Source organism: Vulpes lagopus, chromosome 5 (genome assembly GCF_018345385.1).
Source record: "Vulpes lagopus strain Blue_001 chromosome 5, ASM1834538v1, whole genome shotgun sequence".
NCBI classification, from domain to species: Eukaryota; Metazoa; Chordata; class Mammalia; order Carnivora; family Canidae; genus Vulpes; species Vulpes lagopus.
Window position 1 is genome coordinate 29,900,937 of NC_054828.1, and position 17,902 is coordinate 29,918,838.

Genomic DNA, 17,902 nt, shown 5'->3' on the forward strand with positions numbered 1-17,902 from the left:
AAATAAAGACATAAGACTTTGATTCCTTCATACAGATGAAAACAAAGGAAACTGAAAAACACGTACCTAATTACACTTAAACAAACAAAAATAGAGTGAGGATTTCAGGGAAAGTAGAAGGATAATCTGATAATTTAGAATCATCTCCAAATGTCTACCATATTAATGCTGTCATGAGCAATGCCAGTTTTCTCACTCACTCAAGTTCTAAGTTTTGTAAAGCAAAGCTTTAGCTGCTTACAATATAAAACCAGTTTGACTGTTGACTTTGAACTGGAGTTGGGGCGCTACACCCTTACACTTGGGGCAGCATACCATTTAGGTTTAGAAGAGAAAAATTACCCACAATGTAAAAGGAAATTTTTCCTTTCACAAGCTTCATGCTTTAAATATTCCATGTACTGGGGAGCCTGGGTGGTTCAGTCGATTAAACATCTGCCTTCAGCCCAGGTCATGATCCCAGGGTCCTGGGATTGAGCCCTGAGTCGGGCTCCCTGCTCAATCTTCTTCTCCCTCTGCTCCTCTCCCCACTCATGCTCTCTCTCAAATAAATGAATAAAATATTTTTTTAATAATAAATAAATAAATATTCCATGCACTAGCCAAAAATCATCCACTGATGACACCGAACAAACGGATCTAAGATTCCAAGTACAGGGTAAGAAAAGAGTCAAGAGGAGAATAAAAACAGCATCGAGAGATATAGCATACTTTACTTTCTGGCAACAAAAACGTTATCTCCATTTATTTTACACATTCATGTTGTTTCTCACATGTCCTATCCTAGCTCCTCTGTCTTTTTCTATATATAACCCCACAACACACACTATGTATCTTATTTGTTGATGATCTTAAAACTACTTACTGGGATCCATATATATTAATGTTTGCACAATTCTCAAGATACCTTTTATTTTTATATCCATGTGACTGGAGACTCTCAGAAAAAAAAAAAAAAAAATTCCAGGGCATAAAATCCAGAGTCCTTATCCTAGGATTCACAAAATCCTAAATATTTGGAATAAGCTCATTCAACTTCATCTTACTGCTGAGAAAGCTCTTCCCAGAAAGCTGCTGCTGCTTGTCCTTCAAGCCTTGCATAAAGGAAAAGACATGCTTCCTTTCCTTAAATGGTTCCTTTCCATAAAGGAAGACATGCGGGGGATCCCTGGGTGGCGCAGCGGTTTGGCGCCTGCCTTTGGCCCAGGGCGCAATCCTGGAGACCCAGGATCGAATCCCACATCGGGCTCCCGGTGCATGGAGCCTGCTTCTCCCTCTGCCTATGTCTCTGCCTCTCTCTCTCTCTCTCTCTCTCTCTCTCTCTCTGTGACTATCATAAATAAATAAAAATTAAAAAAAAAAAAGGAAGACATGCTTCCTTAGCATAAAGGAAAGAGATATTTTTCCTTACCACCAAACTTTATCACATCAAATTACCTATTACTGTCTGATAGTTTTCTTACTAATTTCTAAATGTCCTTTAACATGGAGTTATCTATAAACTCCATCATACCAGGGACACTCTCTGTCTTCTCTACTTGTCTCTGCCTGCCACCCAATTAGGAACTCAATAAATACCTTTTGAAGAAATGAACGACCCATAACTTAGCAACTCTGTTAAGGGTGCCATTCTAAAAAAACAGGTTGACAAAGAAAGGAGGGGTATGGTAACTGGAAAGGAAATTATGAACAAAAGTGTTTTCCAATGATAAGAGGTGCCACCATTAAAGCCAGAGGTAACCCTGATTATTCTTCTCATCACCTGGGACAGAAAGCTCAGCAAGTACAATGTTTTCTTGACCCTTTCATTTCTGCCTTGTAGATCATCTAGTTTACTTCTCTAATCCCAAAGATTCCAATGCTGGGCTCCAAGTTCCTCTAAGAACGAGAACCATGTCTTATCAACATTTTTTCTATGATGTTTGCCCATCACGATTTCTTATATATAACAGGTGATCAATGAAGCTTTTGTTGAACTGCTACACCCTGAAGCAATATGAAGTTACAAAAAAGGTTGGATTCTAGTGCTAGTTCAACTGGTCACTAACTAGTTGTGTGGCTACGGACAAAGCGCCTGATTTTTTAGTGCCTAAAAATGAAAATAAAAGAATTAAAAAATTGCTTTGAAATTCAATGAGACATTATTACCTGGGTTCCTGTTCCAAATAAAAGCAAGAACTGACTCTAAATTACATTAAGTACCCAAAGCTCCTGATAAGAATGTCCACCAACTAAAAAAAAAAAAAAAAAAAAAGAATTCCCCCTAAAACACAGCCCCATCATGGCCTTAGTCCTTTGTTCAGGTCTTAATTCTACAGAGTTAAATGTTTTGACTTCAGATTCTAGTAATTTTCTCTAAGTTCACAGCAACTCTCTGGCCCACCACATCATACTCTCAATGGTCAAACAGAGAGTTTCTAACACAACATCTGGTACACAGTAGAGATTCAAAAAATCTTTTATCCAACGATTAAGCAAAGACAACTAATGTTGATGCCAGAGGCTGCACATTAGCTGTGCCTTCAGTTAGGCAGATAATTGGAACAAAACAAAACAGGTGTAGAAAAGGAGGGCTGGAAGTTTAAAGCTTCTAATGGTGAAGCCACTGTGCCTATAAAAACACAACAGCCTAAACTAGAGCTCTGAATAGTCAATGAACCTTCTGTCTACTCCCCAGCAAGGAAAGATGACTTTCTAAGGAAGTGATTTCAAAACTCCAGAGTTGCTGGTCCTATGATAATGAAGGAATTGAGAGGTACAAATGGAACCATGCAAGGCTCCCAAGAACAATGCAACAACTCTAGTTATTTGTTTTGGTTCCTCATTATACCCTCCAGAGGTCAGCAAGGAAAAGGGAAAGGTTCCTGAGTGAAGCAGTCCTTGGTTCTCTGTGCCAGCCAGCTCTATGCAATCCCAGCCACGGCCATGGGGAATTCCAATCCAGCGTTTGCTAGCAAAGGCCTCTCCACTCAAAGAACGGCATCCTCTTCCTCTGAAGGATCATTTGTTTTATTTCACTTCCATGTCAACTTAATACAAAATACACAATGTCTTTAAGTCTTGAGTACATCATACAAATTGTAACATTCTTACAAGGGATTCAAGGTTCTTCATAAAAACCTCTCATTAAATGTCATTAATCCACAAAATACTCCTAAGAGATGGTTTACCAGTTCTAAAGGATGTTTACTAAAAATGATCCAACTTCCCCCAATCTTTCATGCCCTCTATCAAACTAGACTTTCCCAATCAGAAACTAGAGCAGCACTGTACAATGAGTAGTACACTCAGAGCTAAAAGACACCCGAGAAAGCTGAACCCTCTCATTTCATCAGAGAGGACAGAGGACCCAAAGAGGTTAAATAGCTTTCCTCTTGTCAACAAAGCTGGTAGATGGAGCTCAGCTCCAATTCATACCTCAATATTCTTTCTTCTAAACACAGAAGAAGGTGGTGGTTGAGAGCATGGGGTGGGAGGAATCAGATCATTCTGATTATCCTGTTCAACAGTGTCCAAAAAAAAAAAAAAAAGACTGCCGTGGGTAGGAGATGTTTTTTGGTTTTTGTTTTTCCTATGTTAAGGGGCTATGGCCTGAATCTCTACTAAAAGTAAGAGAAATGAAGAGGGCAGGCCATCACTACTGTTTAGGCCTTTGTGTTGTCTTGAACAAATCACTGGAGCAAATTATTGTTCCATAAGCAGATTAGTCCACTTTCTATCCACAAGGCTATCTCACTCATAGTGGATAAGTATTCTAAGATAAGCATAAAACCCGCAGACTGAAATCAAATTATATATGCTGTATACCCAACTAATTGGTCATTAGACTATTTTGTGCCAGTAAATCAGGTTCCCTGGCTACAAAGTGGCTTTCCGATGGCTTCATCCGTCCACCTAAGTATGCTAACACAGTTATTTTTTGTTGAGTTCTGATTAGTTTTATTACTATTGTTAATTGAGAAATGTTATCTTCATTTCCTCAAACTCTTTCAGTATGGTTATTTTTCCTAACTTAGAGATTTTTCCCAATCTCCAATTATTTCATAAGCTAAATTCCCATTCATTCTCTGGTCAAGTATTATGTTTATTATTTCAAGGTTCATGTTTATTATTTCAATTAAACTAAACAGTGACAGATGTCTGTGAAGGTTGTGTGCATGTGCACACACATTTTAAAAAGGTAACATAACCCTGAAGCATGGAGAAACTTTAAGCCTGAAAAATGATTTGCCCAAATGAGACCCAGTGAGAAAGCTACATATCAACAGAAGTCATCTTAACCTCCCTCACCATCATCAAATATTGTTGAGGTTTACTGCAGGCTAAAACATCAGGGGGCTATTTTGAAGACTGAGCTTCAGGCACAAGCAGTAACAACAGTGACCAAATCTAAATTGAATTACCAATAAGAAGGCCATAGGGAAAGGGCAAGATACAGTGGATTTTAAAAAGTGGTTAGAAGGGCAGATTAGATTGTTGGTTCCCTTAATATTTAAGATAACCATTCTCTGAGATCAAGGAGAAAAATGAATATTGAAAACTTTGGGACTTTACTAACAGAGCTGAGATAGAGGTTACTCACTGAGAACAAGAGTTCTCTGTGATTATGTATAAATGACTCAGTATTACTATAAGAACTTTAAAAACAAGTTATTCAAAGTTCCAGAAAGAAGGTAATACCTGACTCAACTATGGAGTGGGCTTAAAAATAAAAATTCAGAGGCCGAAAACCAAAGACACCAAGATTTAGAATTTAAATGTTAAAACACCCTAGTTTTCCACAAATCCTTTCAATCTGCTACAGAAATGGGAAATTTAAAGGATTTCCTCTCTATATAAAGATTAAATATGGTTTTCCAGAGTAGACTGTACCTTATTCTTTATTTAATTATTAATGTTTTAAATAAAATTCATAGGGCACTAAGAAATAAAAGTGTTTTATTTAGACACATTTGCCAAAGCAGATGTGAATAAAAGTTTAGACAAGATTGTATATCATGAGTTGAATGACTTTTTAACCAAATCTCATACAGTACAGTCTACATTTATTTCTTTCTCAATCACATATTCCATAGAGACTCAGTCTTTCATTCTCCAGTGAAGTAAAGGAAATTATATTTTCATTATTATAATTCAATTGTTCATAAGAAGTCTTCTATTGAGTTTAAATTATAGTAGCTATAATTAATTGATGAAATTTTAAATACATATTTAAATTACTTCTGTCTACCATCATTGTTGACGTCCACGAGTTAGCATTACCATTTTATGACAAACTCTGCTAAATGTCAGTAGTTCATATTTTCAGGCCAATAATTATTAATGATTGTAATTATTGCAGTAAATGGTTGTAGGTTAAGTTACATTTCAATACACAGAACAATTCACATATATGCAGAAGACAGTATTAAGCATTCATGAATCTCCCTTCTACATTAAGAATTGTAGTCAATAATTTAGTCCCCTTAGTTAAGATTAATTCATGGTTGTACAAATGAAAGCCAGGGTCCCTGGCCTAACACCCTACTTTAAGAGTCTATTCATTTTCACTGAAAAAACAACTTAAAATACAAAGGTCATAAAGGGTAAACAAGCAAATATAACTTTCATCAGAAACTTAAGCTTCGAGTTATGACTTGAATGCTCCTAACCACTTCAATCAAATATGTAGGCACGTACTTACGTTTTCAGAGTATACATGTTTCATCAAATTCTAAATAGAAAGCACAATATACAAAAATCATATTTTAAAAAAATAATATACTGTTTATGTGTGTATATGTGCAAATGTTGCTTTTGAAAAGTTTCCAGAAAAAGAAAAATAGCATCTCCCATTCCCATTTATTCTTAGATGATTGTTTAATAGTGAAGTCAGTTTACATCTGAAGACATTTTGAATAATCCTATTAAAAACCAATTCAAACAATGTGGCTCATGTTTAACTCTTCAGTTATTTATCCATTAATCTCTTTAAGTGCTTCCTTCCCAACACAGCTGTAGTTCAAGAGGTGGCCAGCAGTTGGCCTCCATATCAGTGGATTTTCATGAAAGCCCAGATTTCTTTTTGCAAACTTCTAAAAAGTTGTATGAAAAATAACTTTTTCATAACTTAAGAGGTTATAAAAAGCTTTCAAAAGGATCCAAAAGAAACACATTTTCTTTTAAAAATAAAAACCAAACAAAAGGAAGCCACACACATTGTAAAGATGTTCTTTGCAAAACATTCTGTTCAGCAGATCTGAAATGTCTCCAAAGGGACCAAGAACCACTTGGTTTGGAAGCAACAGTTGAGAACTTGTAACAGGTTAAAAGCCAAGAGTGACAACCATGAAGCGATTTTTTAAAGCAGATTAGGAGTGCCTGAGATACTGGGCACTGGGCCTTGCCTAGTCTCTCTGTTCCATTTATTTGGAATACCTTCAACTGTACCATTCAACCACCCAACATACAGCTGTTCAAAAGCCTCTGTCCTTGGTCCTCTGTTCTTTTCTCCTTTTACACCATCCCCTAAAGACTACAATCCTCCTAACTATGATGGTTACAGTGACAGCTCCTAAACCTACATTTCTGTTTCTGTTATATCTCCCAAACTTAATCTCCTATCTCCAAGTTTGACTTAAATATCTCCACCAGGATATGCCATTATTATCTCACATACAACACATACGAAACAAATTTATTCATCTTTATCAAACTAATTCCCTCTTTCAGTTTCCCTGTCTTTGTTAACATTAATCCCATTGTTCTGGTCACCATCAATCAAACCATAGAAACAATCATGGACTCCCTGGTGCCTTCCATCACTCACATTCAGTTGGTTCATGTGGCAGATTGCATTTTTCAAAGATGGCCACCACAGTATCTCCCATCCCACATGTATTTCAGCAACACAATCTTGCCACTTCAGCATCAAACACATAGTGGAGTCTAATTCCTCTCTCCCTGAATCTGGACTGGCCTTAAGATTCACCTACAACCAGAAGAATGTGACTGAAGCAATGCTATCAGACTCCTGAGGTTATGTCAGAAAAGACCATGAAAAAAAGAAAAGAAAAGAAAACCCTGTGCCTCTCCTGCCTAGTTCTCTCAGAACTCTTTCTGGGGGAAGCCAGCTGCACACATGAATGCCAACTACCTTAACACTGTCCTGCTCAGAGACCACATGTAGTCCCAACCTGGCCCAATCTTCCAGCTATCCCACCAAGGTGCCATAATATGAATAAAGCCATCCTGGATCCTCTTGACCAGTTCATCTGCCAGCCCTATGCCACCATACTGTATTTAGTGTATGCTGGCAGATTCACCCAACTGAGCCATGCCCCTAATTCTTGACACATAAAATCATGAAATACATTATATAAATGTATATTATAAATATAATAAAATCCACAGCTTCCTTCAAAGCATCAGTAAGTTGTAAGTAGAGTTGTTACTATGTGGGGCTAAATGTTAACTGACATACCAGTTCTTTCCCTCCATTCCCAAGGCCATCACCAGAGAGGAAGCTCTTGTCACCCTAGACCTAGATCATTATAACTGATTCCAGGCTCTCCTCACTATAATCTGCCATTACAATCTATCTAACCCAGTAGTTCCAACTGGAAAACTACTTTTACACACCAACACCACAATCAGCACCAATCTCACTGATGTTTTCCACTTGTAGAAAGTTTTATAATGCAAACTTCATCTATATAACAACAGCCAGAGAGCTGTCAATAGGGAAAATATTCTTTTCCTTATTCTTTTCCTCTTTTCCTTACTTTAAGAGAGAGAGATCAGAGCTAAGGAGATTAACTTTTAAACAATCTCACTGCCAATAAATGGAATGAATATAAACAGAACTAAGACGCTGTGTCAAAATTTACTATTTCTCTGTTCTACAATGCTTCCTATCATCTATTTCAGATAAAAAATGGTCAATGTCTTTTTCCCTCCCCACTACAGCAAACCTACTTTCTAAACATCCTTGATTTGGTCTCAATCTATCCAGTTATTTGGTATTGGCTACTAACACCATCACCATCACCATCACCATCACCACCAGCACTACCACCACCACCACCACCACAATAAGGATGGCTTATTCACTCCCCTAACAATATGCCATTCTGATTCTAGCCTCTGTACATCTGCTCAAAAGTTTCTTCCTTTCTCCTGATATCTACTTAAACCTTGATCATGCATTAGCATAAATGCCACCTCCTCCATGAAGCCCTACCAGCCTCTGTTGCTTTCTCTCACTATATTCCTACAGAATTTGTAAATTTCAGTCAAATTTTGACAATTACATTGGATTGTTTATCTTGCTCAAGTGTGTTGGTCTTTTTTTTTTTAATATTTTATTTACTTATTCATGACAGACATAGAGAGAGGCAGAGACACAGGCAGAGTGAGAAGCAGGCTCCATGCAGGGAGCCCAATATGGGACTCCATCCCGGGTCACCAGGATCACACCCCCAGCCGAAGGCGGCGCTAAACCGCTGAGCCACCAGGGCTGCCCAAGTGTGTTGGTCTTACTTTCCAGGCTGGTATTTAGCTAACACACATCCATACGTATAGCAATGTTGGGTGCTGACAGCCAGTGTCTGTTCTGGTCAGTCAGTACTCATGACGCACCATCTATTAAATATTTTGAATTTCATCCCTGTTTATTTCCTACACTAAACAATACGCTCTTTAAGAACACGACCCCTAAAAAAAAAAAAGAAAAATAACAGGACCCTTGTCTTATAAAGAAGTCCTATATCCTTCAAACCAAACACAGTACTAAGCACACAACTAGCATCCAAAATATATTTGACAACTGATTTGAAGGGAATGAAGTGTGCTGTGTTACGAGAAAAAAATATTCCTAAGTCACGTCTACACTGGAAAGAAAGAATTGAAAAGATAATAAAATATTTTCAAGATCAGCATTTTAACCTCAGGGACATTTTATAATGTATCATTTAAAGATGTTCTGTGCAGTCCATAACTGCAAAATGCTCTATAAATGTTTTTACCAGGAGTGTGAAAAAAATGTTTCAAAAATATTCAGGGAGTAGATGTCTTACCAGCCCAAAATAAAATGTTTGCTGAGGCTACAAGACTGGCAGAACTCTGCTTCATTTCAAAAAGTTTCCAGGCAATGGAAATGTTTTCCTGGAAAATACTACCTTTTATTTAGAGAACACTTGCCATGAACACTTAGTCATTAAGTAATTTAAGGTTTCCTTACAAGCTCTTTGGAGGAAATCTATTACATGAATGAATGAAATTATCAGCACCTATAACGTCAAAAAAATACATTTGGCTAAATATATGAAATCTACCTAAGTATTTTTCCAGCTAAGGGGGAAAAACCCTTGATCGGTTTTGGTCTGTTTACTTTTCTTTTACAATTTTCTATAAGATAAAATTATGAAGAAAAATACAAAATCCTTAAGTGTTTCTCTGTCTGTAATATACACAAATCCAAAAAACTGGAAGGCTTATTTTATTCCAAATGCCAAGTAATTTTCAAACATACAAAACAGTCATTTCATTCAATGAAATGAAATGGTAACTTCAAAACTATTTTTAGCAAAATCTTTGAGTTTGCTTCAAATCACCTTTCAATGAGAGAACAACTTGGTTTGGACATTTCACTCAATCATCTGCAGTAAATCATACAATGAAACCTAAGAAAACAATTTCTTCCAAGAGTTTGAAGCCAACTAACTCTTATTCTTTTAAACATCAAAAGACTCATGGTTCATACACTTAGTCTTTTAAATACATACACAAAAGGATATTTGTTTTGTTTACCTGTTTAGTATTTCAGTGAGTTTCACAAAGCCAGTGTAAGCCAGTTCAAATGCTCCTCTGTGCCTGGACTGTAAGAGGTGTTGTTTAAAGTAATCCCCTATTTCTTTTACCTTTAAAACAAAATAAAAAATAAATGTGTGATTTATACTTACTTACATTTATAGATATATTTATGTCAGTAATATCATGTAGAACTCAGAACTAGATCTTTCTTTATCTATTTAGCACTTACTTTGTGACCAGTAGTATTTTAAGTGTTTTTATTATCACATTTAATCCTCACAGTAATTCCACAAAATAAGCACTCTTACCATCCCCACTTTTCAATTGGGACAAAGCCCAGAAAGGCCAAGTAATTTATTCAAGGTCACACAGCAAGTATGTAGTAGAGCCGGTACATACAACCAGGCAGTTTGGCTCCAGTTGACCGTTTTTTACTACTAAACTAGAACTGCCTCCCTATGCCAGCTTCACAAACCTTGCTGTTTTCTCTGTTAGCTTGTATCACCCGACATCAACAGCAAATCACACAAAGTGACAACCCTCACTCATCTGGGCCTGGGTGAAATAATTACCTTTTTGTGTTAAAAAAAAAATCTTGTTCTATTGTGGTTAAAATATACTCAAGATTTACCATTGTTACCATTTTTAGGTGTACGGTTTCGTGGCACTCAGGCTATTCATATTATTGTGTAATCATCAGCACTACCCATCTACAGAACTTTTTTACCTTCCCAAACAGAAACTCCAGTCCATTAAACAATAACTCCTAGTAATCACCTTTTAGAAACATATAATTATTAATGGCAATGCAAGATTTGTGCAAAGGGACTCCTGAAAATTGAAAATTGACAGGCTTCACTCTGAGTCAGAACTATGGAATTTTCCAGAATGCTACCTAATTACTTTCTTACATGTTGCTTTCTGCATGCAAGTTCAGACAAATTAACAAACGTGACAATTTATTTTAAAGAAGGCATGACTAACAATTAGTTGTTGAGATTTTGCACAGAATTAACTGGTAAACTGGGCTAATTATATTTTTATACCAGGAATATTTGGTGGCTATCAACTTTAGAAAATCCAAATTTTGTATAAAGCTCAGAACCAAAGCTGTAACTGGCTCTATTGATTCAAGTCTCCCCAGCAGATCACAGTACGGTAGAAAGGCAAGCTGTCCTAAGACAGCTCAGATATGCTTACCTAGAACACCTTCTCCCTCAGCACAGTGAATAGGCTAGTGCTCTGCACACATTAGAGATACTACACAGTACAAGGTATAGTTAAACATTTGGCCATTGGCAAGTGTCTTTGTTTCCTCATCTATAAACTAGGAATAACAATAGTACTTGTCACGAATGTTGCATACTAAAATAAGTTAATAAACCTAAAAGTTCAGAACAGGCCCATAACCTATAATCCAATTCAGTCTCTAGGTTTCCAAATAGAGGATAAGTAAAGATGTACTCCATACTCAAAATATATTTGATTATAGAGAGGTAACAAGTGATACATTTAGAGAGATAAAAATCAGACATAAAACAACAAAGAATCAGAAAAGCAATACATAATAGGATTTTTAAAAACCTAACACTTTAAATAACCCAAGAATGCCAGGTCAGGTTCTTCAGCTCAAGTTTTCAGGTAAAGATCTGATGATACTTCTAATTTTTCATATTTTTTAAGAGCCACATACTACTAGCTATCAAAACCACAGTCAGGGCAAGCTTTATTATTTTCTCTTCAATCCAGTAATTTCAGAGCATATTTTGACCAGAATTATCAAGCCTTAAATCTGAATTTAATCCCTAAGCTAGATCTAATGCTCAATAATCTTACAAAAATGGGGACCAGAAAAAACTCCACTTAGCAAATCATTTCTATTAGAGAAATAAAAGAAGATTTCCAGTAAGGTATTTTTAAGCCACAGAAAATAAAAACAGGAAGCCCTAAAGATGGGTCTAACTTCTTCAATTCTTTTTTTCTAAAATGTTAGATAGTAAAACATACTGCAAGAAAACACAAATGTTAGCTATTAAAGTGCTTCTCTGTGAACTTACTAGAGTTCACCATCTAGTTCTTTTTTTTTTTTTTTTTAAGATTTATTTATATATTCATGAGAGACACACAGAGAGAGAGAGAGAGAGGCAGAGACACAGGCAGAGGGAGAAGCAGGCTCCATGCAGGGAGCCTGACGTGGGACTTGATCCCAGGTCTCCAGGATCAGGCCCTGGGCCGAAGGCAGCACTAAACCGCTGAGCCACCGGGGCTGCCCCACCATCTAGTTCTTTTTTTTTTTTTTTTTCACCATCTAGTTCTTAAGCAAAAATTTGATTTTCAGATTCCTTTATCCTAACTGCTTAAAGGGTCCTACACCAAAAAGCATATAATAAAATCAAGGATCTCAGAGGTGTGACCAGTAGATGGTCTTCTTAAGGGTGGGCCTGAATTTTAGGTAATCCTAGCCTCAGGAAACAGAATGAGGTTCTAAAGACACAAGTGAAAAGTAGATAGTTTTCCCTCATTTCATTTTGGACATAATCTCCCAACAAACTCATCTAGGTAATACTATGAATTTTTGCCTTTGAAGAGAATATACAATGTCTATTAATCAGACAGTAAATATTTCTTTAGCACCTAATCAAATGCTTAGCAGCTTAGCACCAGGGTAGATAGGGAAGAACAAAACAAGACAACTGTCTTCAAGAGGCTTTCAGTTCAGACAAAACCAATATGTTGAGTGGTACCCATCAGACACCTAACAGCTCCAAGAAATGAAAGATCCGGGCAGCCCACATAGCTCAGCAGTTTAGCGCCGCCTTCAGCCGAGGGTGTGATCCTGGCGACCTAGATCAAGTCCCGCATCAGGCTCCCTGTATGGAGCCTACTTCTGCCTGTGTCTGTGCCTGTCTGTCTGTCTGTGTGTCTCTCTCTCTCTCTCTCTCTCTCTCTCTCTCTCTCTCACGAATAAATAAAGTCTTTTAAAAAAATAAATGAAAGATCCTTCTGCCCCGGAATATAATTATTACAAGAAGCTTCAAAAGCTTCATGTTCAGACGAACCGGATACACGTGGGTGAACCAAAATGGAAGAGGGTAACTAACATGAGAAGGGGCTGGGTGACTAGAAGGAATGAATAAACATTTATTAAGTACCTGCTATCTGCCAGACACTTTACGAGATCTTTCTATGAATGAACACAGAATATATAGAAGTTTAGCAGGCCTGGCTGAATGACTGTAAGGTTTCATACTAGAAAACAGTGGAAGAGATGGTTGCAAGTTGGGGATGGACCCCATTAACAAGGGTAGGAGGAGTCAGCAGGGCAGTGTGTAATTGGACAGGAAAAAGAGCCATGCTAACACCTCCCACTGGATAATCAGACTACAAGCAACAGATCTGGTCCAAACAACTTAGAAAATTAATGACAATAGTTAGAATCAGAAATAGAATTTTAAAATTTATTTTTAAAATGTAAAAATGCTCTAAAAACTCTGACCCAATCGTCTTTTTATTAGATGCCACTCAGGTCCAATCTAAAGTTCACAAAAACATGGATGAGGTTTTCACAAAGTATTTTCTTAATGAATAACACACATCTGGAGATTTTTAAAAGGGAATTAAGGTAAAAATGCCAAAAAAAAAAGGGCACCGATTTCTATTCTTAAAATTAAATTCTAGTCACTATCATTTTAAATTTGCAGATCCTCGTTCTAAATTTTCATACAACCTATTTTTTAAAATATTTTTAAAAATTTATTTATTCATGAGAGAGAGAGAGAGAGGAAGAGACATAGGCAGAGGGAGAAGCAGGCTCCATGCAGGGAGCCCGATGTGGGACTTGACCCTGGGGACTCCAGGATGAGGCCCTGGGCTGAAGGCGGCGCTAAACCGCTGAGCCACACAGGCGTCCCAAAACCTATTTCTAAGGCCAATTAACATGCTTTCTAGGTGTCCAGGGCATACATTTCCACAGGGGAAAAGAGCTACCTGCCATGTCTCTAGGCATCTGTAATTCACCAGTGGACAAATTAGAGGAGCTAAATGCTCATCTAGGGCCTAAAACCCACAAAGGGCAAATGCAAATGCATTTTTAAAAATTTGTCCTCTATCTATTGAGAGAAATACAGCTGAAAAATCAAAGCTAATTCCACTCATTATAAAGTTAGATCAACCCATGAGGCTTTAAGTACTGGTGGAATGTTTCTACAAAAAGCACATGTGGTAGTCAAGCTGTGATACTCTGGAGCCGGGAGGGCTAAGTGCAGGAACTCTACTCAGCTACCTTACTAATATAAGCTAATTAAACCAGTTCCTTCATCTGTAAAATGGGGATAAAATTAGAACCTATTTCAAAGGATTATTCTGAGAAATAAGTTAGATTACACATATAAGCATTTAGCAGAGTACCTGGCAGACTAGCCAACAATAAATGTCCATTTTTGTTTTTATTTTGTATCATCAAGTAGTGAGACTTAATCTCTTTTTTTAAAAGATTTTATTTATTTATTCATGAGAGACTGAGAGAGAGCGAGAGAGAGAGGCAGAGACACAGGCAGAGGGAGAAGCAGGCTCCATGCAGGGAGCCTGATATGGGACTCAATCCCGGGACTCCAGGATTGCACCCTGGCCCAAAGGCAGGTGCTAAACTGCTGAGCCACCCAGGGATCCCCAAAATTAACCTTAATTTTGACTTTAGGACACAACCACTTCTTATAAACTTAGGAATGTCACTAATTCCACTTTGGTTAAATAGAACAGTTTATAAAAGTTTACATAACAGTAAGATAATTAATGTTTCAAACTGTACACTCTCTACAACAGGTATTCCTTACTAATAGTGAGGATTCTTCAAAGCCCAAACATTGCTCCCCTATGTAATAACAACAGAGATAATAGTTTTCTGGTATTGAGGGGTACCTGAGTGGTTCAGTTGGTTAAACGTCTGCCTTAGGCTTAGGTCATGATCCCAGGGTCCTGGTATGGAGCCCCCTCCCTTACCATCGGCTCCCTGCTCAGCAGGGCTGCTTCTCCCTTTCTCTCTGCCCTGCTCCCCCTTCCTTCTCTCTTTAAAATAAATAAATAAATAAAATCTTAAAAAAAAATAGTTTTCTGGTTTTTATACATCTTCTTACCAGCAGTTTATTCTTTGCTTTCTAGCAAATTCTTAGCCATATGTCATTTTAACTGATGACCTTTACTTTTTTAAATGAATCTGTCTTGGATAGTATCCCTTACTACATTTCTAAGCCCTTCCAGGTCAGAGAACCACATATTACATTTCTTTATGTTCCCACAACACCCTTGTAGTACAATAGTCAATAAACAGGTGACTAAAAGATGTGTCTAATTCCATTTCGGGGGCACCTGGGTGGCTCAGTGGTTGAATGTCTGCCTTCAGCTCAGCTCGTGATCCCAAGGTCCTGGGATCAAGTCCCACATTAGGCTCCCCGCAGGGAGCCTCCTGCTCCCACTGCCTATGTCTCTGCCTCTCTCTCTCTGTGTCTCTCATGAATAAATAAAATCTTTTAAAAAAAAATCCATTTCACAGCTTAAAACTGGTAACCTGCATTTAGTACAATTCAATGAATACTTACTCATAATTTCTAAAAAATAAAACTTGGCAAAATAAAAAAGGCAGTTTAAGACTTATAGATGCTAATACACATATCCCCTGTTGCAGCCCATTATAGAAAATTTAACACAGTAATGAAAGACACTGAGAAAATGTGTAAACCCATTTAGCCATGCACATCATAAAAATTATAACAAAATCTACAGTAGGAATTTTTATTTATTTATTTTTTAAAACTCATTGTTGGTTTTATTTTATTTTATTTTTATTTTATTTTTATTTATTTATGATAGTCACACAGAGAGAGAGGCAGAGACACAGGCAGAGGGAGAAGCAGGCTCCATGCACCGGGAGCCCGATGTGGGATTCGATCCCGGGTCTCCAGGATCGCGCCCTGGGCCAAAGGCAGGCGCCAAACCGCTGCGCCACCCAAGGATCCCTACAGTAGGAATTTTTAAAAAGTAGCTAACTTCTAACCATTGGCAATTATTTTTATTCAGGTGATTTCTGTGGTGATAATTACTAGGAAGGGGAAAGCAAATATGAAAAATCTACCCCAAAGCTTCTTTTTTAAGAATATTAGAGGAAATATATATGAGTTGATACTCTAGACAGAGGAAATTGCTTAAAAAAGTCAGTAGGCACTGGGTATCCAATATCCCTTGGAAAGAGGACCAACAAAATGTGTCAAGTAAAAGCTCTCCATCAGCAAAATATCCAGCTTGAAACCTAGACAACACACATCAGCCAGGAAGTTGTGAGATAAGGTTGCTCCTACTGCCCACTCTTTAAGGGTCTCAACTTACATCCCTCAAAGTTGGTTTTATCTCTGCCTCTTATACAGGGACATTATGAAAGAACCTTTCATTAGGTGATTACCTTGCAGGAGGAAAGTTAGACACGCCTCTGAATGAACACATTTTCCTCTTGCTGAAGCCGTGGAGGACACACTGCTTCACAAGAAGTGATTTAGGGAAATGAATCATTTGCTAAAAAGCTCAGTAGCAAGTTACCTTACTGTCCTGTTGCTTGTAAAAGTCTGGTTGGTATGGGGAGCAGGGAAAATTAAATTTAAAGAAAAATTAAATGAGCAGCTCAGAACAAAGGCAGTACTGTGCCGTATCTGAACACAGGCTGGAAAGGAGAGCTGGGTTCCTGTCCCCTAACTGCCACAAACCAGCTTTGTGATCTTGGGAAAACCAGGTAACACCTGAGGGCTTCAGCCTGGCCCTGTACAGGAGGGCTGGATCCTATCATCCCTGTGATTCTTCCAGCTCTAATAGTCTGTGAATACAGCGAGGAATACTCGGTTGCAAATGGGCACCAGTCCTTCTCCTATTGCAGCAAATTGTAATCTTCAAAATGTATCTCACGGTCTGTGAGCTGGTTAGAAACCACCCTCATGTATGCAGGATTTCAGTGGTCATCCCTTCAACAAGTGGCCCTAAAACTAGGATGGGATTAAAGGCACCAGGCTACAAAAGAAATTCTCCCGGCTGTCTACATTTGAGACATCCGATTTCACATTTTAGTAGAATCACATTGCTTTTTCAAGAGTGAAGGGCAAATGGAGAGTAAAAGAAGCATGAAGCTGACTATCAATATTTTAGGTTAGGTATGGAACAGCCTCCTTCAACCATTGAGAGAAAAGCAGAGCACAGTTGTTATTATTCTTGGGAATAAGAAATGCAAGTCCCAGATTCTTCCCCAAAGTGACTTTTGCCTCTACGTCACTTTGCTGCCTCTGTCTGTGCACATCTGTTGTAGTCACCATCACCTAAGATACTGACTCCTAAATTCTTAGTTTTGCTGCTAGGTGCACACAAGCTGCAGTGTGGTAAGAGTGACTGTGCTCTGGGAAGGATAGTGGACCTCAGGATGGCCCAGCCACTCCAATGCAAATTATGTTCTTCTCTGTCATGTACATATTTTTAACTCTTCAAAGTTTTAAGTGCAAGGGAGTATTTTTAATTTAAAAGGATTTCACGGAAAAAAATCTGAGGTTTGAAAGTAGGAATTCTCAAGCTATATGAATAACACTAATTTCTTGATGACTGATTTTGACTAAATGCTCCTAAACGGAGGCATTTCTTCTAGTTACATCAGACACCAGAATAAAGTCTTCCATAGGCGGCAGGGTTTCAAGGTTGGAACAGTACACTCTTGATTGCTCATTCAGCAGTTAATTTCTTCGCAAACCAAAAATGTGATGGCACCACATGAACAGCAACATGGAAAAATGACTGAATCTCACTAGGGAAAGAAATTAATATTTTACAGAAAAAAACGAGATTCTTTTTTTTATTCAAGAAAACAGCCAATAGAAGAGTTCTCTGCTTTGTTATTGTTGCTGTTCAGTTTTGGGGGTTTTGTTTTGTTTTGTTTACAAACATCTCTTTTATTTTATATAAATTCTCAATTCCAACAAGGTTATCCTACATAAATTCAGAGGACTTGGATGCTATGTAAAAGATCTCAAGGCCAGATGGTTTTCACAGGAAGCTTTCAGGTCTTTCTCAACTACAGTAAAAGCAAAAT

General features: G+C 37.6%; 1 protein-coding gene across 2 annotated transcripts in view; it reads right to left on the minus strand.

The window, feature by feature from the left end:
• THADA (THADA armadillo repeat containing) overlaps positions 1 to 17,902 on the minus strand; it is a 329,797-nt gene that overhangs the window by 258,293 nt on the left and 53,602 nt on the right. For both annotated transcript variants that reach the window (XM_041754451.1, XM_041754452.1), the window contains one exon: positions 9,790 to 9,899. In XM_041754451.1, the coding sequence (XP_041610385.1) occupies positions 9,790 to 9,899 (110 nt within the window). The remainder of the gene's footprint in view (positions 1 to 9,789; positions 9,900 to 17,902) is intronic.